This window comes from Pseudoliparis swirei, chromosome 2 (genome assembly GCF_029220125.1).
Source record: "Pseudoliparis swirei isolate HS2019 ecotype Mariana Trench chromosome 2, NWPU_hadal_v1, whole genome shotgun sequence".
In the NCBI taxonomy this organism is placed as follows: Eukaryota; Metazoa; Chordata; class Actinopteri; order Perciformes; family Liparidae; genus Pseudoliparis; species Pseudoliparis swirei.
Window position 1 is genome coordinate 21,843,661 of NC_079389.1, and position 21,535 is coordinate 21,865,195.

The 21,535-nt window shown below is 46.9% G+C and overlaps 1 protein-coding gene across 3 annotated transcripts in view; it reads left to right on the forward strand.

Moving 5' to 3' along the window:
* Positions 1–21,535, forward strand: part of LOC130203365 (diacylglycerol kinase beta) — an 85,000-nt gene that overhangs the window by 37,319 nt on the left and 26,146 nt on the right. For all 3 annotated transcript variants that reach the window (XM_056429484.1, XM_056429491.1, XM_056429499.1), the window contains 11 exons: positions 6,061–6,180; positions 7,716–7,833; positions 8,404–8,492; positions 8,578–8,694; positions 9,475–9,573; positions 9,744–9,857; positions 9,991–10,064; positions 10,860–10,934; positions 12,858–12,943; positions 13,731–13,820; positions 16,499–16,659. In XM_056429484.1, the coding sequence (XP_056285459.1) occupies positions 6,061–6,180; positions 7,716–7,833; positions 8,404–8,492; positions 8,578–8,694; positions 9,475–9,573; positions 9,744–9,857; positions 9,991–10,064; positions 10,860–10,934; positions 12,858–12,943; positions 13,731–13,820; positions 16,499–16,659 (1,143 nt within the window). The remainder of the gene's footprint in view (positions 1–6,060; positions 6,181–7,715; positions 7,834–8,403; positions 8,493–8,577; positions 8,695–9,474; positions 9,574–9,743; positions 9,858–9,990; positions 10,065–10,859; positions 10,935–12,857; positions 12,944–13,730; positions 13,821–16,498; positions 16,660–21,535) is intronic.

Genomic DNA, 21,535 nt, shown 5'->3' on the forward strand with positions numbered 1-21,535 from the left:
TTGTCGAGCCAGTAGCAGCAACACACAAGAATAAAAATAAAAATAAAAAACACAAATATAAGAAGGGTTAGGGTGATCTGGCAAGAGGTGAACTGTTGTAGAGCCTCATAGCTGTCGGCAGGAATGTTCTCCTGTATCTGTCCTTGTGGCAGCGGAGCGTGAGGAGACGTTTGGAGAAAGTACTCCTCTGTCCCTGTAGGAGGTGGTGGAGAGGGTGGTCCGGGTTGTCCAATATGGACACCAGTTTCTTCAACGTCCTCCTCTCCACCACCTGTTCCAGGTGCTCCAGCTGGCAGCCGATGATGGAGCCAGCCTTCCTAACCAGTTTGTTGAGACGGCTGGTGTCACCGCCCGATGCTGCTCCCCAGCAGACAATGGCAAAGTGCAGCACACTGGCCACAACCGACTGGTAGAATAACTCCAGCATCTTGCTGCACACGTTGAAGGATCAAGCTTTCTCAGGAAAAAGAGTCGACTCATCCCCTTCTTGTACACAGCGTTGATGTTGGCCTTCCAGTTCAGTCGGCTGTCGATGGAGACGCCCAGGTACTTGTACTCCTCCACCATGTCCACGTCCACTCCCAGGACACTCAGAGGTGTAGGAGCTGTCGCCTTCCTCCTGAAGTCCACCACCATCTCTCTGGTCTTGGCCACGTTCAGCCGCAGGTGGTTCTCATCGGCCCACTTTACAAAGTCGCTCACCACTGCCCTGTACTCCTCCTCCCGTCCATCCCTAATACACCCGACCACTGCAGAATCATCAGAGTACTTCTGCAGATGGCATGACTCCGGGAGGAAGGGGGCTAATTGTTGTTGTTGTGTTCTTTTATATTTTATCTGAACTGCTAAGAGAGGTGCCTTGTGGCTGGGAAAAACTGCAGTTATGCTTGAAAGGGGTCAAATCTTTAAGAGAGACTGAGGAAAAATTATAATAAAAATATAAAATAGATGACTATATAAAATAATAAAGGGGATCAATTTAAAACTGAATAACCTACAACCTTTGAATTAGAAGTCTCATTCTCTACCGACTGAGCTAGCCGGGCAATTGATCAGTTAATTTAAAGAAAAATTTAAAGTTTGGTTAAACAATGCATTTCTTTAAAACATCATTTCAAAAAGTAAAAGATGGTCGCACACTCTACTAATTAATAGTTATCTTCAAAAGGAATTCTTCCGTCACTGTTCTTGCTCTATCCTGCTCTGTTATTGTCTCGCTCTGAGTGGCTGCAGGGTGAAGAACGGCGCGCGCAGCCAAATGGGGAAGATCAGTTTCTCGGAGCGGGCTTTGAAAGCAGTGGTCCGTCCGGGGGTCTCAGGTGCTGTCCTCCTCAGGTCTCTGGACCGGCTTTCACAACCATCCTCTGCTACCATTTGTTGGAGTTGGACAGCGTCACACCACCTGGACGGTACTCACTGGGAAAAACAGCGGTAGACTTTTACTTTAACTCTATAAAGCGTTTATTCAAAATCAGGATACAAACAGACAATCATGCGCATGGACCCCAATCCAGAGCTGTCACCGATGGCCCCAGCGCTGCAGAAAGGATGCCGGTTCGGAGTGTTCGGCCATTTTAAATAGCTGAAAGGACCAGTTTTGATTGGTCAGGAGATAAGGGGGTGGGGTTTTCTCATTGGCCCTTGTTCCTCTGCTTCCGCCGTTGTCGCTCCTTCATTGGTTCTTCTCGTCTGCCAATGAGTGCATATGTTGTGAAAAGAAGTGTGAGAAGGGGAGATAGTTGATTTAATAGTTCCTCTCTTGTAAGAAGACTCCCTTCGGGGCCTTATCTCATCAGGAATGAGGCCTGGATCTTCTCCGAAGGTCGTCCACACACCGGGGGCTTCTTCCACGTGTGAGTGTGTGACCGTGTGAGGGGGATCGGTGAAGGGGGGTCAGTGAGGAGGGACAGTGAGTGGCCTCGAGTGTCTGAAAGGAGAATAATGGCCACATCTGGACCCTTCCTTATCTATCTTCCTGGTGAGGTAAGGACTGTGATTGCTCTTTCTAAACTATGAATACAATGAGCTCTCTGTCTAGTCATCTTCTTGGATGAGTGCAGTGCAGAAGGGGGGGGTGCATAAAAATTCCTTAGGTGTCACTGTTATCTTTCTTTAGATCAGCTCAGACGCCAGAGTGCCCTGCCGAAGATTTTAACTTCCATTCAGTGTTTTCCATCTTACACATAATATTTATGCAAACAATACTAGGCTGTGCTAAGCTAAAATATATATTCTTTACAGTAGGTAGGAAGGAAGGTAGGATAGGAAGGAAGGTAGAAAGGGAAGGTAGAAAAGGAAAGGACGGGAGGTAAGTAGGTAGGAAGGTATTAAAGGAAGGTAGGTAGGAAGGTAGGATAGGAAGGAAAGTAGGAAGGAAGGAAGGAAGAAAAGTAGGAAGGAAGGAAGGAACATAATCAAAGCTTGTTTAAATATCTGTTGTTGTGTCTCTATGTTGTATTTATAGTTTTTATAACAGAGACACTTTTTAAGAACATTTACAGAAGGTTGAGATCCGTCTCCTTGAACCTCGTCTGTTGGTCTTTACCCTCGGGGAACATTAGACTCTATTTAAGGATCCTAGGATCCTCCGTCCCTCGTCTGTTGGTCTTTACCCTCGGGGAACATGAGACTCTATTTGAGGATCCTAGGACCCTCCGTCCCTCGTCTGTTGGTCTTTACCCTCGGGGAACATGAGACTCTATTTAAGGATCCTAAGTCCCTCCGTCCCTCGTCTGTTGGTCTTTACCCTCGGGGAACATTAGACTCTATTTAAGGATCCTAAGTCCCTCCGTCCCTCGTCTGTTGGTCTTTACCTCGGGGAACATTAGACTCTATTTAAGGATCCTAAGTCCCTCCATCCCTCATCTGTTGGTCTTTACCCTCGGGGAACATTAGACTCTATTTGAGGATCCTAAGTCCCTCCGTCCCTCGTCTGTTGGTCTTTACCCTCGGGGAACATTAGACTCTATTTGAGGATCCTAGGACCCTCCGTCCCTCGTCTGTTGGTCTTTACCCTCGGGGAACATTAGACTCTATTTAAGGATCCTAAGTCCCTCCATCCCTCATCTGTTGGTCTTTACCCTCGGGGAACATTAGACTCTATTTGAGGATCCTAAGTCCCTCCGTCCCTCGTCTGTTGGTCTTTACCATCGGGGAACATTAGACTCTATTTGAGGATCCTAGGACCCTCCGTCCCTCGTCTGTTGGTCTTTACCCTCGGGGAACATGAGACTCTATTTGAGGATCCTAGGACCCTCCGTCCCTCGTCTGTTGGTCTTTACCCTCGGGGAACATGAGACTCTATTTAAGGATCCTAAGTCCCTCCGTCCCTCGTCTGTTGGTCTTTAACCTCGGGGAACATGAGAATCTATTTAAGGATCCTAGGACCCTCCGTCCCTCGTCTGTTGGTCTTTACCCTCGGGGAACATGAGACTCTATTTGAGGATCCTAGGACCCTCCGTCCCTCGTCTGTTGGTCTTTACCCTCGGGGAACATGAGACTCTATTTGAGGATCCTAGGACCCTCCGTCCCTCGTCTGTTGGTCTTTACCCTCGGGGAACATTAGACTCTATTTAAGGATCCTAGGACCCTCCGTCCCTCGTCTGTTGGTCTTTACCCTCGTGGAACATGAGACTCTATTTGAGGATCCTAGGATCCTCCGTCCCTCGTCTGTTGGTCTTTACCCTCGGGGAACATTAGACTCTATTTGAGGATCCTAAGATCCTCCGTCCCTCGTCTGTTGGTCTTTAACCTCGGGGAACATTAGACTCTATTTGAGGATCCTAGGACCCTCCGTCCCTCGTCTGTTGGTCTTTACCCTCGGGGAACATTAGACTCTATTTAAGGATCCTAGGACCCTCCGTCCCTCGTCTGTTGGTCTTTACCCTCGGGGAACATTAGACTCTATTTAAGGATCCTAAGTCCCTCCGTCCCTCGTCTGTTGGTCTTTAACCTCGGGGAACATTAGACTCTATTTGAGGATCCTAGGACCCTCCGTCCCTCGTCTGTTGGTCTTTACCTCGGGGAACATGAGACTCTATTTAAGGATCCTAGGACCCTCCGTCCCTCATCTGTTGGTCTTTACCCTCGGGGAACATTAGACTCTATTTGAGGATCCTAGGACCCTCCATCCCTCGTCTGTTGGTCTTTACCCTCGGGGAACATTAGACTCTATTTAAGGATCCTAAGTCCCTCCGTCCCTCGTCTGTTGGTCTTTAACCTCGGGGAACATTAGACTCTATTTGAGGATCCTAGGACCCTCCGTCCCTCGTCTGTTGGTCTTTACCCTCGGGGAACATGAGACTCTATTTAAGGATCCTAGGACCCTCCGTCCCTCGTCTGTTGGTCTTTACCCTCGGGGAACATTAGACTCTATTTGAGGATCCTAGGACCCTCCATCCCTCGTCTGTTGGTCTTTACCCTCGGGGAACATTAGACTCTATTTGAGGATCCTAGGACCCTCCGTCCCTCGTCTGTTGGTCTTTACCCTCGGGGAACATGAGACTCTATTTAAGGATCCTAAGTCCCTCCGTCCCTCGTCTGTTGGTCTTTACCCTCGGGGAACATTAGACTCTATTTAAGGATCCTAAGTCCCTCCGTCCCTCGTCTGTTGGTCTTTAACCTCGGGGAACATTAGACTCTATTTGAGGATCCTAGGACCCTCCGTCCCTCGTCTGTTGGTCTTTACCCTCGGGGAACATTAGACTCTATTTGAGGATCCTAGGACCCTCCATCCCTCGTCTGTTGGTCTTTACCCTCGGGGAACATTAGACTCTATTTGAGGATCCTAGGACCCTCCGTCCCTCGTCTGTTGGTCTTTACCCTCGGGGAACATTAGACTCTATTTAAGGATCCTAGGACCCTCCGTCCCTCGTCTGTTGGTCTTTACCCTCGGGGAACATGAGACTCTATTTAAGGATCCTAGGTCCCTCCGTCCCTCGTCTGTTGGTCTTTACCCTCGGGGAACATTCGACTCTATTTAAGGATCCTAGGACCCTCCGTCCCTCGTCTGTTGGTCTTTACCCTCGGGGAACATGAGACTCTATTTGAGGATCCTAGGACCCTCCGTCCCTCGCCTGTTGGTCTTTACCTCGGGAACATTAGACTCTATTTGAGGATCCTAAGACCCTCCGTCCTCGCCTGTTGGTCTTTACCCTCGGGAACATTAGACTCTATTTGAGGATCCTAGGACCCTCCGTCCTCGTCTGTTGGTCTTTACCTCGGGAACATTAGACTCTATTTGAGGATCCTAGGACCCTCCGTCCCTCGTCTGTTGGTCTTTAACCTCGGGGAACATGAGACTCTATTTGAGGATCCTAAGTCCCTCCGTCCTCGTCTGTTGGTCTTTACCCTCGGGGAACATGAGACTCTATTTGAGGATCCTAGGACCCTCCGTCCCTCGTCTGTTGGTCTTTACCCTCGGGGAACATGAGACTCTATTTAAGGATCCTAGGATCCTCCGTCCTCGTCTGTTGGTCTTTAACCTCGGGGAACATTAGACTCTATTTAAGGATCCTAAGTCCCTCCGTCCCTCGTCTGTTGGTCTTTAACCTCGGGGAACATTAGACTCTATTTAAGGATCCTAAGTCCCTCCGTCCCTCGTCTGTTGGTCTTTAACCTCGGGGAACATTAGACTCTATTTAAGGATCCTAAGTCCCTCTGTCCCTCGTCTGTTGGTCTTTACCCTCGGGGAACATTAGACTCTATTTGAGGATCCTAGGACCCTCCGTCCCTCGTCTGTTGGTCTTTACCCTCGGGGAACATTAGACTCTATTTAAGGATCCTAAGTCCCTCCGTCCCTCGTCTGTTGGTCTTTACCCTCGGGGAACATGAGACTCTAATTGAGGATCCTAAGTCCCTCCGTCCCTCGTCTGTTGGTCTTTACCCTCGGGGAACATTAGACTCTATTTGAGGATCCTAGGACCCTCCGTCCCTCGTCTGTTGGTCTTTAACCTCGGGGAACATTAGACTCTATTTAAGGATCCTAGGACCCTCCGTCCCTCGTCTGTTGGTCACGGCTCTTCGTCGTTGTCTTTGAAGATGGCGTCTCCCTCCTTTCAGATCCTGAAGGAGATGATGGAAGAGATCGACTACGACCGCGACGGGACGGTGACGCTGGAGGAGTGGATCCGGGGAGGCCTCACCACCATCCCCCTGCTGGTGCTGCTGGGCATGGACACGGTACTCTATTCAGGCTCTACTCACTCTATTGATGACGCTGCATTCCTGGGCTCAACATGGCTGCATCATAACGAGGGAACACTGAGGAACACCAGGTCACGACTTCTGAGCAGGGAACAGAGGGATGCTAACGAGGGGTAATACAGGAGGAGGAAGGGAGGGAGGGAGGGAGGAAGGAAGGAATGAAGGAAGGCAGGAAGGAAGGAAGAAAGAAAGGAAGGGAGGGAGGAAAGAAAGGAAGAAGAAAGTAGAAAAAAGGAAGGAAGGAAAGAAAAAAAGAAAGAAAGAAAGGAAGGAAAGGAAGAAATAAAGAAATAAAGAAGAAAAAAGGAAGGAAGGAAAGAAAGAAAGAACGAACGAGGAAGGAAGGAAGGAAAGAAAGAACGAAGAAGGAAGGAAGGAAAGAAAGAAAGAAGAAAAAAGGAAGGAAAAAAGAAAGAAAGGAAGAAAGAAAGCAAGAAGAAAAAAGGAAGGAAAGAAAGAAAGAAAGAACGAGGAAGGAAGGAAGGAAAGAAAGAAAGAACGAGGAAGGAAGGAAAGAAAGAAAGAAGAAAAAAGGAAGGAATGAAAGAAAGAAAGAACGAGGAAGGAAGGAAAGAAAGAAAGAAGAAAAAAGGAAGGAATGAAAGAAAGAAAGAACGAGGAAGGAAAGAAAGAAGGAAAGAAAGAAAGAAAGAAAGAAGGAAGGAAGGAAAGAAAGAAAGAAAGAAGAAAAAAGGAAGGAAAGAAAGAAAGAAGAAAAAAGGAAGGAAGGAAAGAAAGAAAGAACAAGGAAGGAAAGAAAGAAAGAAAGAAGGAAGGAAGGAAAGAAAGAAAGAAGAAAAAAGGAAGGAAAAAAGTAAAAAAGAAAGGAAGACAGAAAGAAAGAAATGAGTATATTCATGGAAGAGATATTTAGATTGATAAATGATAATATTGTGACATAATAATAATGATGATGTCATACAGGTGACGGTTCGGCAGCTTAAGACCTCAAAGTCTAAAGTTATTATCACGTTTTATTATGACATTGTTCCTCTAAATGTTCCCCTTTTGTTTTAAGGTTTATTTTGTAGATACTTTATTGATGATAAAGCACAATATGATAAACAGGGTTCAAAGTATTTGTATTTTATTTATTTATTTTTGTGTACGTTTCAATCAGTTTACAATTGTTAAAGAAGAAAACAGGTAGATAAAACAGAAAAAAATAAAAAGTAAAGAAATAAATAAAAGTATAAATAATAACAAAGGCAAAACAAATAATTATAATAATAAAAATGAATAATAAAAAATACCCACCCATGGCCTTCACATTCTTTCACATAGTTGCATGTGGTAGTTTAATCATACTTTTAATTAAATATAATATATTTTATACACATGGTATATATTCCATGCACACCCCCTACTGTTCATTCCATGTATTACAAGCCCACGCGTCTACGGGTCACTCGCTTTTCTGCTTGATCCGGTCTCATGACCTTGAGAGCCCATGTTCTCGTTGAAGTGTCCTTCGAAGGACACTTTGAAGGACACTCCCCCGTTGTCTCCAGGACGTGCAGGAGGACGGGCAGCACGTGTGGCGCCTCAAGCACTTCAACAAGCCGGCCTACTGCAACTTCTGCCACACCATGCTGCTCGGGGTCCGCAAGCAGGGCCTCTGCTGCTCACGTGAGTCCTCGTCTCCTCGTCTCCTCGTCTCCTCGTCTCTCAACTCGTGTCGTTATCTCTTTGTCTGTTCCTCCTTTTTTACAGTTTTTCTTTCTTCCTTCTCCCCCTCCACTCCCACCTGCATCTGACTCCATTCAGGGAAACCTGGAAAAGTCCTTGAATTTAAAAAAAAGTGTTTTTATTTCCAGGCCTGGAAAAGTCCCGGGAAAAAATGTAATCCCAAAAGTTTGGGAAAAGTCGTGGAAATGTTATATTCATGTTTTCATTCAAGCTGAGTTTGATAAAAAGAGTAAACATTTATGTAAATATGTATTCTTTTAATCAAATTATTATCTCTCATTCATGGTTCATCCTCCACACGAGATTTCACAAAACATTTGGTGACCGAAATTTGCTTTAAAAGTTTAAAGGTGGACGTGTGTGTGAGCCCTGATACGTGAGATGAGTCGACGTTTAACGATGTCATCGCGCGTCACTCCGCCGGTGACAGTAGAACACGGCGTATTAAAATGATCTCTAAAGAATAAAAGACGTTTAATGTTGTTGTTGTTGTTGTTGTCTCCGCTGCAGTCTGCAAGTACACGGTCCACGAGCGCTGCGTGTCCAAAGACATCGCCGCCTGCATCAGCACCTACGCCAAGTCACGGAGACACACCAACGTGAGCGCGGAGGCGTGAAGGGGTTAATGCCAAATGCAACTCTGTGAGGGTTTTGTTTGATGTGTCCTGGCTCCGCCCCCTCCAGGCCATGCAGCACGTCTGGATGGAGGGGAACTCCCCGGCAAAGTGCGACCGCTGTCGCCGCAGCATCAAGTGCTACCAGGGCCTGACGGGCCTGCACTGCGTCTGGTGTCAGGTCTCGGTGAGTGCGCTGCCTCGTGTGGCCGCGCCGGAGTATGACACGCTGCCCTTTAGCCGCGGTCACGTCCTCTGTGGTTTATGGGAGGGTCCCCGTTTTATGGGTACTGCTCCTTTAAGAGCATCGAGTGTTATTGGAGGAGAACACGGTTGCGGCCCAGAGGGAGGGAAGGAAGGCAGGCAGGCAGGCAGGAAAGAAGGAAGGAAGGTAGGTAGGTAGGTTCAAAGGAAGGAAGGTAGGAAGGAAAGGAAGGAAGGAAGGAAGGAAGGAAAGAAAAGAAGGAAGGAAGGTAGGTAGGATCAAAGGAAGGAAGGTAGGAAGGAAAGGAAGGAAAGAAAAGAAGGAAGGATGGTAGAAAAAAATGAAGGAAGGAGAGAAGGAGGGAAGGAAGGAAGGTAGAAAAGGGAATGAAGGAAAGAAGGAAGGTAGGAAGGAAGGCAGGAAAGAAAAGAAGGAAGGAAGGAAGGAGGGAAGGAAAGGAAGTAAGGAAGGATGTTGACCCTGAACTCTAGTCATTATTCTCCCCTTAGGTCCCCATAAGTACCGTGTGAACTTCTCTCAGGTCCCCACAGTCCCCACTACACACTCCGTTATCCAGGTTACGCTGCGTTGCTCCTTCTGTCCACTAGAGGGCAGCGCTGACCTGCTCAACATCAACCCTGCTCTCCAGTCTCTTTTTAGCATTACAAATGCATATTAGTACAAATGTGTATCGACACTATGCGGCCTGTTGAATAATAATAATAAAACACGCTGATGCTCCGCCTCCGCTCGCCTCTCTAGCTCCACAACAAGTGTGCGTCCAACGTGAAGCCGGAGTGTGACGGAGGAGCCCTGAGGGACCACACTCTGCTGCCCTCCTACATCTGCCCCGTCGTCCTGGTGAGGTGGTCTTCCCGTGTTGTTGTTGTTGTTGTTGTTGTCTCTGCTGTTTGTGGTCCGACTCCTCGTCGACCCTCCGGCTCTCAGGCGTATGATGAATATTCGCGGCGGGCCTTCGTTCCCTCGTCTGAGCTCCTTCATCTTCTCCGTCTCGCTCCCTTTTCACGCAGGACCGCCACACGGCGGTGAAGCGTGGCGAGGGGGAGTCGCCGCCGCCCGGCACCAACCCCGACGACGTCGGCCACACCTTCAGGTTCTCCACCGGAGACGGACAGGCGCTGCAGGTACGTCCGGCGTACGGCGTTCGGCATCCAGGTGTTTGGCATCCAGGCGTTCGAAGTTCGGCATCCAGGCGGTTGGCGTCCGGCCTTTGTTGTTCACCGTTTGACGTCCTGAAGCTGTGTTCTCCCTCTCCAGGTCAGCCCTCCTCCGGGCACTCACCCGCTCCTGGTGCTGGTCAACCCCAAGAGTGGAGGCAGGCAGGGGGAGCGGTGAGTTCCCACCACTCACTGCCCCCTAGTGGCCAGGAGGTCATAGGTCAACGCTCATGGTTTACATGTCAAATAGAATGAGAACTCCTTTTTCTTTATTTTTGGGAATTTAGTGTAGTTATTGCTGGGTTTTAAATTGTTTACATTATAGAAATTAAGATTTATCACTATTTACTTTATATGTAAATAGTTTATTTTTAATGTTCTGACTCTCTTCTTCTACATGCACATTCCTTTTTAACTTTCCCATATCAGCTTCCATTTAAAATTGGCATTTCCTAATACATCTCATTTCTTTCTTCCGCTTTCTTTTTTTTCTTTTAAAATGTTCTCTGATATATTGACTTTTAATGATATATTCTTTGCTGATTTTGGAAAACTTTGTGAGCTTTAAATATAATCCAGCTCAATATAACAATATATAATAATTAAATGACTCTATTATTAGCACTGTTGTCCCTGAGGCCCCCCCCCCCCCCCCTGTTTTCATGTAAATACGACGCGGGGCTGCTCCAGCTTTAAATAAACGTCTGTAACTCTTCTTCTCTCCCCGCCGACAACGTGGCATCCTCCGGACGCGTTTCCAGAGCAACCCGTCCTTTCATTGCCACTAGATAGACGTTAAACACACATTAAAAAGACATTTCACTTGTGTCTCAATGTAATTTGATGAACTACACACACGTGGTCATGTGACACGTGGTCATGTGACACATATTTGAACATGGGGCTGGTTTGGGTCTGTTCAGCGTGTTTTGTGGCGTCTTGTTCTGACGCTCTGGTCTCCTCCTCCAGGGTGCTGAGGAAGTTCAGGTACCTGCTGAACCCCCGGCAGGTGTACAGCCTGGAGCAAGGGGGGCCGATGGTGGGGTGAGTCGGGCACTTTAAATAATGACAATAATGTGCTTTTTATTTTATTTTATTTTATTATGGCGAAAAGTGCACATTTCTGTAATTTGTTTTATTTTTTATTTTTATTTTTATTTGTTTTATTTTTTACTTCAAACCTTCAAGTTTTATTCAGGCTGAACAAATCCTTTCGAGAAGTTGAATATCCTTAATTTTTCTTTTTTTTAAGGGCGGGGGGGTGGGGGGGGAGTCTAAATAAACCACATAAATAATGTAAAAAAGATAACGTGACTATAAACAAAACAAGCAAAAAAGTTCAAAACAACAATACAAAAATTAAAACATTTTCACAATAAGAGTGACGGCAGACTTTCAAAATAAAATAAAAAAACAGACAAATAAAAACCAACAAATTGCATGAATGAAAACAAAGAGGTCGTGGTTTGTAGAACGCGGGCGGCATTAAAACGACTTTTTAACGAGGGAAGAATCGATAAACGGAGACATGAAGTTACCGGACCAGAATGCAAAGGGGCGACGCTCAGACGTGAAGAACAGTCCATTATTGTTCCGCCCGGACGCAAACCAGCACCTCCTCAGCACCTCCTCAGCACCTCCTCCTTCAGGAGGTCGCTGAAGGGGAACCAGCAATACTGCAGCGCTGTGCATTCGACCTCTTGACACACACTCACACTCACACACACACACACACACACACACACACACACACACACACACAAACACACATACTTACTCACACACACACACACACAGGTTGTATTTTTGTCCATTAAGGGCCGAGAAAAAATGCCCAACACTCCTCGAGGCCTGTAAATGCTTTAGCTTGAAGGGGAAGCTCTCTCTCTCTCTCTCCGCTCGCTCGCTCGCTCTCTCTCTCTCTCTCTCTCTCTCTCTCTCTCTCTCTCTCTACCCTGTTGTCCTTCTTCTTCATCCTGCGCTCGTTCCATCGCTCTAAATATTTTCTCTGCTCTTCCACAGTATTGTGACTCATCGTCATTATGAGCCCTTTTTTATTGTTGTGCTCAACTCCCATTAATATAAAATATCTGAGTGTTACGCAGCTATGCTGAGGAGGAGGAGGAGGAGGAGGAGGAGGAGGAGGAAGAGGACCAGGAAGAGGAGGAGGAAGAGAAGCAGGAAGAGGATCAGGAAGAGGAGGAGGAGCAGGAAGAGGAGGAAAAGGAGCAGGAAGAGGAGGAGGAAGAGAAGCAGGGAGAGGATCAGGAAGAAGAGGAGGAAGAGGAGCAGGAAGAGGAGGAGGAAGAGGAGCAGGAAGAGGAGAAGGAAGAGGAGGAGGAAGAGGATCAGGAGGAAGAGGAGCAGGAAGAGGACCTACCTTCATTCTTTCCTACCTTCCTGTATACCTTCTTTCCTAACTTTCGCCCTTCCTATCTTCCTTCCTTCCTACCTTCATTACTTCCTACCCTTCCTTCCTACCTTCTTTTTGGTTTTTTTCACCACATGTATCCATGTGGAGCAGAGCCCCGTCCTCGAACACGCCGTACGACGCCTCACGGTGTTTATTTTGAGACGTGGCTTAGAGGGTCCGGTGGGGGGGGGGGGGGACCAGGTGGTCTCGGCGTGAAAGGGGGGGGGGGGTCCGTCCCTCCATGCAGCTGTCTGTCTGGTGATGGAGACGGATGAAAGCTACCGTCGACACCTTTGTCCCGACGACACATTAAAGGTCTCTTTGAAGGGGGGGGGGGGGCACAGCTGGAATGGACACACATTGATTAAACCCTCCCCCCCTCCCTCCCCCGTGTCTCTACATTAAATCACACACAGTTTAGATAATCCCCGTCCGGACCGCTCTCGTCCAATCAGAGCGCTCGCTGTGCGTCTAGAAGACACACGGAGGCCGGGCGCCGCGTTCGTGACGCTTGTGTTTGTCTTTCTGCACGTCTCCTTCTTGTCGTCTTGCAGGCTCAACTTTTTCCACGACGTGCCCGACTTCCGGGTGCTGGCCTGCGGAGGCGACGGCACCGTGGGCTGGATCCTGGACTGCATCGGTACGCCTCCCGCCACACGAGCAGCCGCGGCCTCCATCTTGCTTTCATGGTTTGGCGCCGTGGTTTCTCGCAGTTGTGGCAACATTGTGTTGATTTATTTGGGGGGGGGGGCATTGGTGAGCGAAATGTCCTTTCGGCACATTGTAGTTCAGTTTTATAGAAAAGCCCCAAAAAATATGCAGAATTTTTACAAAATACAGCCCTCATCCTGTAGCTCCTCCCCTCTCTTGTCTAAGCCCCTCCCACCAGACGAGCCAAGACTAGTCAATCATTATCAAACATCTCAATCCCGATTGGCGACACGTTTCAAAGATGGCGGGACACAGGGTCGATAATAAATACCGTATACCTGTATCTGTAGAACAGCCAATCAGAACAGCCAATCAGAACAGCCAATCAGAGCAGCCAATCAGAGCGCCCTCCTCCTGCCACGCCCTGTGACTGACAGCTGAGACCAGGAGGAGGTGTCTAGTTTCCTCTGAATGACGAGACGCCGAAAGATTGTTGTGTTTTTTGAGGCCAAAGTTAAACATCTGTGAGTTCTGGAGGTGAGAGCAGACGACCTCCACCACGTTCCTCCTCTCACCTTTGACCCCTAATCCCAACACATGTACGGCGCTCCGGGGATGACCGCCAGGAATACTGGAAGGACCCGCGGCCCTCTGGGATTACAACGTTGACACAACCGCCGGGCCGCCGGCCCCCGGGCGCTCTGGTCCACCGGGCCCCCAGGCCGACGGCCCCCGGGCGCTCTGGGCAACTGACTCCAGCTCTTCTGTCTCTGCAGATAAGGCCAACTTGGCCCGGCGCCCCCCGGTGGCCATCCTGCCCCTCGGCACGGGGAACGACCTCGCCCGCTGCCTCCGCTGGGGGGGAGGTGAGGCGCTGTGTGTGTGTGTGAGTGTGTGTGTGTGTGTGTGAGAGTGTGTGTGTGTGTTTGTATTGTTTGTGTGTGTGTCTTTGTGTATGTTGTGTGTATGGTGTGTGTGTGTATGTTGTGTGTATGGTGTGTGTGTGTGTGTGTGAGAGTGTTTGTGTATGTGTGTGTGTTTGTATTGTTTGTGTGTGTGTCTTTGTGTATGTTGTGTGTATGGTGTGTGTGTGTGTATGTTGTGTGTATGGTGTGTGTGTGTGTGTGAGAGTGTTGTTTGTGTATGTGTGTGTGTTTGTATTGTTTGTGTGTGTGTCTTTGTGTATGTTGTATATGGTATGTGTGTGTGTGTGTGTATGTGACTTTTGTTTGTCTGTGTTGTGTGTTGTGTGTGTTTGTTGTCTCTGTGTGTGTGTGAGAGTGTTTCGTGTGTTGTTTGTGTGCGTGTGTGTATATGTGTGTGTGTGCGTGTGTGTATATGTGTGTGTGAGTGTTGTTTGTCTGTCTTGTGTGTTGTATGTGTTTGTTGTCTGTGTGTGTGTGTGTGAGTGTTATGTGTGTGTGTTGTTTGTGTGTGAATGTGTGTTGTGTGTCGTGGGTTTGCCTGTGTGTGTGTTGTTTGTGTGTTTTTGTGTGCGTGCGTGTCTTGTGTGTGTTGCGTTGTGTTTAAGAAATATATTTTTTACATTTTAGTAAAGATTTGAAGTTCTGCGTTGAATATTTCAGTGAAAACCAAGAACAGGTCCACGGAGGATTTGAGTCTCTTGAACAGTAAAGCGTTGGTCGATCGACTTCCAGCGAGTGTCGGGGTGGAGACGTCTGGTCCTGGTCCATCTCACGGGCTCAGAGCCTCGTGGCTCGCTGCAGCACTTTGGGCCAGGAGCACTTACCCGCTTTATGAACGGCAGGTGGTCGCTAAGCAGCCGGTTCAGGGGGAGGGGCTTAGGGACTCGTCCAATAGATCATCTTCTGGAGGAGGAAACACTGGAGCGACCCGAGGGAGGAGCAGCACTTTAGAGCTGAAGGAAGGAAGGAAGGAAGGAAGGAAGGAAGGAAGGAAGGAAGGAAGGAAGGAAGGAGGAAGGAAGGAAGGAGGAGGAAGGAAGGAAGGAAGGTAGAATGTAGGAAGGAACAAACGAAGGAAGGAAGGACGGAACGAAGGAAGGAACGAACGAAAGAAGGAAGGAAGGAAGGACGGAAGGAAGGAAGGAAGGAGGAAGGAAGGAGGAAGGAAGGAAGGAAGGAACAAACGAAGGTAGGAAGGTAGAAGGAAGGAAGGAACGAACGAAGGTAGGAAGGAAGGAAGGAACGAAGGTAGGAAGGAAGGAAGGAAGGTAGAAGGTAGGAAGGAACAAACGAAGGAAGGAAGGAAGGACGGAACGAGGGAAGGAACGAACGAAAGAAGGAAGGAAGGAAGGAAGGTGGAAGGAAGGAAGGTGAAAGGTAGGAAGGTAGAAGGAAGGAAGGAAGGTAGAAGGTAGGAAGGAACAAACGAAGGAAGGAAGGAAGGACGGAAAGAAGGAAGGAACGAACGAAAGAAGGAAGGAAGGAAGGATGGACGGAAGGAAGGAAGGAGGAAGGAAGGAAGGAGGAAGGAAGGAAGGAAGGAACAAACGAACAAACGAAGGTAGGAAGGTAGGAAGGTAGAAGGAAGGAAGGAACGAAGGTAGGAAGGTAGGAAGGAAGGAAGGAACGAAGGTAGGAAGGAAGGAAGGAAGGTAGAAGGTAGGAAGGAACAAACGAAGGAAGGAAGGAAGGACGGAACGAGGGAAGGAACGAACGAAGGAAGGAAGGAAGGAAGGAAGGAAGGAAGGAAGGAGGAAGGAAGGAAGGAACGAAGGTAGGAAGGTAGGAAGGTAGAAGGAAGGAAGGAAGGTAGAAGGTAGGAAGGAACAAACGAAGGAAGGAAGGAAGGACGGAAAGAAGGAAGGAACGAAAGAAGGAAGGAAGGAAGGATGGACGGAAGGAAGGAAGGAGGAAGGAAGGAACAAACAAACAAACGAAGGTAGGAAGGTAGGAAGGTAGAAGGAAGGAACGAACGAACGAAGGTAGGAAGGAACGAAGGTAGGAAGGAAGGTAGAAGGTAGGAAGGAACAAACGAAGGAAGGAAGGAAGGACGGAACGAGGGACGGAACGAACGAAAGAAGGAAGGATGGACGGAAGGAAGGAAGGAGGAAGGAAGGAAGGAACGAAGGTAGGAAGGTAGAAGGAAGGAAGGAAGGTAGAAGGTAGGAAGGAACAAACGAAGGAAGGAAGGAAGGACGGAAAGAAGGAAGGAAGGAACGAACGAAAGAAGGAAGGAAGGAAGGACGTAACAAAGGAAAGAACGAAGGAAGGAAGGGAGGAAGCCTGGTACTTTTTCTTTTGTATACTACCGTATACTTTTACTTTAGTATAGTACTTTTTTGTATAGTACCTGGTACTTTTACTTTGGTATAGTACCCGGTACTTTATATTTTGTTGTACCACGTTTGCGGTTCAAAGCGAGCCGAGTCACGACAAGAAGGCGGAGTTAAACCGAGCAGCTCACCGATTGGTCAGAGAGAATTATCCCTTGCGCGAAAACCCAGAATTTTTTATTTTATAAGAAATGAGAGATTCTTCTGCAGTTTTTTTTCTACATTTAAACTTCTACAATATTACTTCCTTGAGTTTAATGGAACTTCATTTTATTATTAATAAAGGTTACGAGGGCGGCAGCCTGCTGAAGTTCCTCCGGGACATCGAACACGGCGCCGAGGTGGCGCTGGACCGCTGGAACATCGACATCGTCCCCGACGACAAGGAGGAGAAGGGCGACCCCGTCCCCTACAGCATCGTCAACAACTACTTCTCCATCGGCGTGGTGAGGGGCCCAACAGTCGACAACAACACAATGTGTTGTGTTCCTCCACTCTCTTTCGGGGACTGGAAAAAGGCAATACAAAAAAAGATTTAAAACCAAAATATCACATGACCTGAGATGTTGAAGAACAAGCAGTCGCTTAATATTTTTGCTTTTATAAACTTTGATAAAAACCGGTGGCCATGTGCATGGACGTAAGACCATAACTAATTTAGCTGAATAATTACATATAATAGGCCAGATGAAATATACAAATATGTCAAAACCTGTCGGAAGACAACAAAAACAAGGCGGTGAGAGAGATTAACTCGGCCTGTGTGGACCAAACCAATTAGTATCTTCATCAGTGGCTTTCTGTCCCCTCTTGGGCCGGAAACAAAACATGCTGCCAGGTCCCAGTTGCTTAGCAACCTTTTTACCTTATCCTGACGGAGATGCTTGTGTAAAAAGCTCAGGGACGTTTTTTTTTTTTTTTTTTGTGACACAAAAAAACAACAACAACAAAAAAGTGTGAGCATTGCTAGTCCGCTGATTATAGTTTCCAATGCAGTCGAATGTATGTATGTATGTATATATACTGTATATATAATTGAAATGAATCCCTCAGTCATCGGCTCACGGACATCCTATAAATAGCCCCCCCCCTGCTCAGCTCCTATTAGGAACTGGCCTTCCTTCATTATTATTATGTTTATTAAAAAGGGAACATGTACAAACATTAATGTCTCCATGTAATGCTCTGTACTAGATTGTAGCTACACAGCTAATTAGCATCTGTAGTCCCTTGACAGACCATAACAAACATAAACAAAAACAAACATAAAACAATAACAAATATAAAACAATAACAAACGTAAACAATAACCAACATAAAGCAATAAAAACATAAAACAATAACAAACATAAAGCAATAAAACATAAACAATGATAAGACACACTACAACATTATATGTTGTACGAAGAACACAAAATACACACAATGTGAAGCATTAAAAGTAAGTAACACATACTATTAAAAGTAATTAATACAAATCATTAAAAGTAAGTAATACGAGTCATAATAATTTTGCTCAATGAAAACTGATTTTTTTTGATTATTTTAAAAAGTGCTGATAGAGCTTCAGTATAAACCGGCCAATAACAACCAGAGTTTAGTAAAAGAAAATTGGGTTAAAACAAATATTAATATTACATTTTGACCCCTCCACAGACATTAATAACCTCGTTCCTATGCGGGGAGGAAAACATGTTGTCAGAAACAAACTAGGATATATACAAGTCAATTTGGGAGGAAAACATATACCAGTGTGAAACAAACTGAAGGATATATACCAGTGTGAAGGAGACATATACCAGTGTGAAGGAGACATATACCAGTGTGAAGGAGACATTCCAGTGTGAAGGAGACATTCCAGTGTGAAGGACACATATACCAGTGTGAAGGAGATATATACCAGTGTGAAGGAGACATACCAGTGTGAAGGAGACATACCAGTGTGAAGGAGACACACCAGTGTGAAGGAGACATACCAGTGTGAAGGAGACATATACCAGTGTGAAGGAGACATATACCAGTGTGAAGGAGACATACCAGTGTGAAGGAGACATATACCAGTGTGAAGGAGACATATACCAGTGTGAAGGAGACATACCAGTGTGAAGGAGATATATACCAGTGTGAAGGAGACATACCAGTGTGAAGGAGACACACCAGTGTGAAGGAGACATATACCAGTGTGAAGGAGACATATACCAGTGTGAAGGAGACATACCAGTGTGAAGGAGATATATACCAGTGTGAAGGAGACATACCAGTGTGAAGGAGACATACCAGTGTGAAGGAGATATATACCAGTGTGAAGGAGACATTCCAGTGTGAAGGAGACATATACCAGTGTGAAGGAGACATTCCAGTGTGAAGGAGACATTCCAGTGTGAAGGAGACATATACCAGTGTGAAGGAGACATTCCAGTGTGAAGGAGACATATACCAGTGTGAAGGAGACATTCCAGTGTGAAGGAGACATATACCAGTGTGAAGGAGACATATACCAGTGTGAAGGAGACATTCCAGTGTGAAGGAGACATATACCAGTGTGAAGGAGACATATACCAGTGTGAAGGAGACATTCCAGTGTGAAGGAGACATACCAGTGTGAAGGAGACACACCAGTGTGAAGGAGACATACCAGTGTGAAGGAGACATATACCAGTGTGAAGGAGACATATACCAGTGTGAAGGAGACATACCAGTGTGAAGGAGACATATACCAGTGTGAAGGAGACATATACCAGTGTGAAGGAGACATACCAGTGTGAAGGAGATATATACCAGTGTGAAGGAGACATACCAGTGTGAAGGAGACACACCAGTGTGAAGGAGACATATACCAGTGTGAAGGAGACATACCAGTGTGAAGGAGATATATACCAGTGTGAAGGAGACATACCAGTGTGAAGGAGACATACCAGTGTGAAGGAGACATACCAGTGTGAAGGAGATATATACCAGTGTGAAGGAGACATTCCAGTGTGAAGGAGACATATACCAGTGTGAAGGAGACATTCCAGTGTGAAGGAGACATATACCAGTGTGAAGGAGACATATACCAGTGTGAAGGAGACATTCCAGTGTGAAGGAGACATTCCAGTGTGAAGGAGACATATACCAGTGTGAAGGAGACATTCCAGTGTGAAGGAGACATATACCAGTGTGAAGGAGACATATACCAGTGTGAAGGAGACATTCCAGTGTGAAGGAGACATATACCAGTGTGAAGGAGACATATGTGCACATGGAGGAGTACATGGGCTTTTTTGGCAAGAAGAGGATGAACCACGGTGTTGTTATATAACTGCTCCTCCCCCGCTGAGTCCTGAATCGGTGTCGCAACATCACGCGGAGGAAGCCAACAACACACTAATGTGTCACCGCCATATGTACGGTTGCACCTTTTTATTATTATCGAAGATGCAGCACCCGAAGGAGACGCCGGGTTGTTTTGAAGTGACGTTTTTTAACCGCGTTGCATTGACAGTTGCCGGTGATTGACGTGCAGGTGTAAGCAAGGACGCATTACATACTTGTTGGATGTGGTTAAAGCGGCTGATGCTGTTCTATTTTATGTATTTATTTATTTTATTTTATTTATTTATTTATTTTATTTTATTTATTTTATTTATTTTATTTATTTTATTTATTTTATTTATTTTATTTATTTTATTTATTTTTATTTTATTATTTATTTATTTATTCACTCTGCTTGGTGGCGAGAGTCACAGGCGGTGGTCGGTATTGAGAGGGTCTTTCATGGGATTATGTAATATATTTAAGAAGAGTTAAACCGGCGGTCTCTCTGAACGCCTGTCTGCGTCGGGGTCCTGACGACAACACGCCGGTGTTTCACGGCCATTAAACAAAATCACGGCAGATGGCGAGTACCTGGCGACACCTGAGCCGAGCGGAGGCCATCGCTTACCGTCAGATCTGGTTCACCGACCGCACCGGGACTCGCGAGTGCTTTCTCGTTGCCGTGGAGACGGGAGGCTGCTGGCAAGGCCGAAGCTGAGAGCCGCACAGTCATCCGTCCTTCATCTCGCTGACTTCATGGTGGATGACGCAGAGCGAGTGGGGCCGATCAGAACCGTCAAGACACAGAACCGCCTCTTCTGGTTTCTGTTTCAATCTGCTCCCTTAGGAAGGGAGAGAGGGAGGGAGGGAGGAAGGAAGGAAGGGAGGGAGGGAGGTAAGGAGGGAGGGAGGAAGGAGGTAAGGTAGAAAGGAAGAAAGGAATGAATGGAAGGAAGGAAGGAAGGTATAGGAAAGGAGAAAGGAAGAAAAGTTGGTAGGAAGAAAGATAAGAAGGAAGGATGGGACAAAGGTAGGAAGGAAGGAAGGATGGAGAGAGGGAGGTATGTAGCGAGGCAGATATGTAGGAAGGAAGGAAGGAAGAAAGAAATAAAGGAAGGTAGGTAGGAAGGGAGAAAGGAAGGTAGAAAAGAAGAAAGGTAGGAAGAAAGGGAAGAAATGAGGAAGGAAGGAACAATAAATGAAGGAAGGAAGGAAGAAAGGAAGATAGGAAGGAAGGGAGAAAGGAAGTAGGAAGAAAGAAAGGAAGGAAGGAAAACAGCCTGAAAACATACCTGAAGTGATGACAGGAACATCTCCAGGTGCATTAAGCTCCGCCTCCTTCTACCGCTCCATGTGGCTTCATATTATTATGACAGGCCTTCTGGCTGCTCAGGTTCACCTGATACCTCAGGTCACCTGATACCTCAGGTGACCTGATACCTGAGGTGACCTGATACCTGAGGTATCACCTGATACCTGAGGTATCACCTGATACCTGAGGTGACCTGATACCTCAGGTGACCTGATACCTGAGGTGACCTGATACCTGAGGTATCACCTGATACCTGAGGTGACCTGATACCTCAGGTGACCTGATACCTCAGGTGACCTGATACCTGAGGTGACCTGATACCTGAGGTGACCTGATACCTCAGGTGACCTGATACCTCAGGTGACCTGATACCTGAGGTGACCTGATACCTGAGGTGACCTGATACCTGAGGTGACCTGATACCTCAGGTGACCTGATACCTGAGGTGACCTGATACCTGAGGTGACCTGATACCTCAGGTGACCTGATACCTGAGGTGACCTGATACCTGAGGTGACCTGATACCTGAGGTGACCTGATACCTCAGGTGACCTGATACCTGAGGTGACCTGATACCTGAGGTGACCTGATACCTCAGGTGACCTGATACCTGAGGTGACCTGATACCTGAGGTGACCTGATACCTCAGGTGACCTGATACCTGAGGTGACCTGATACCTGAGGTGACCTGATACCTCAGGTGACCTGATACC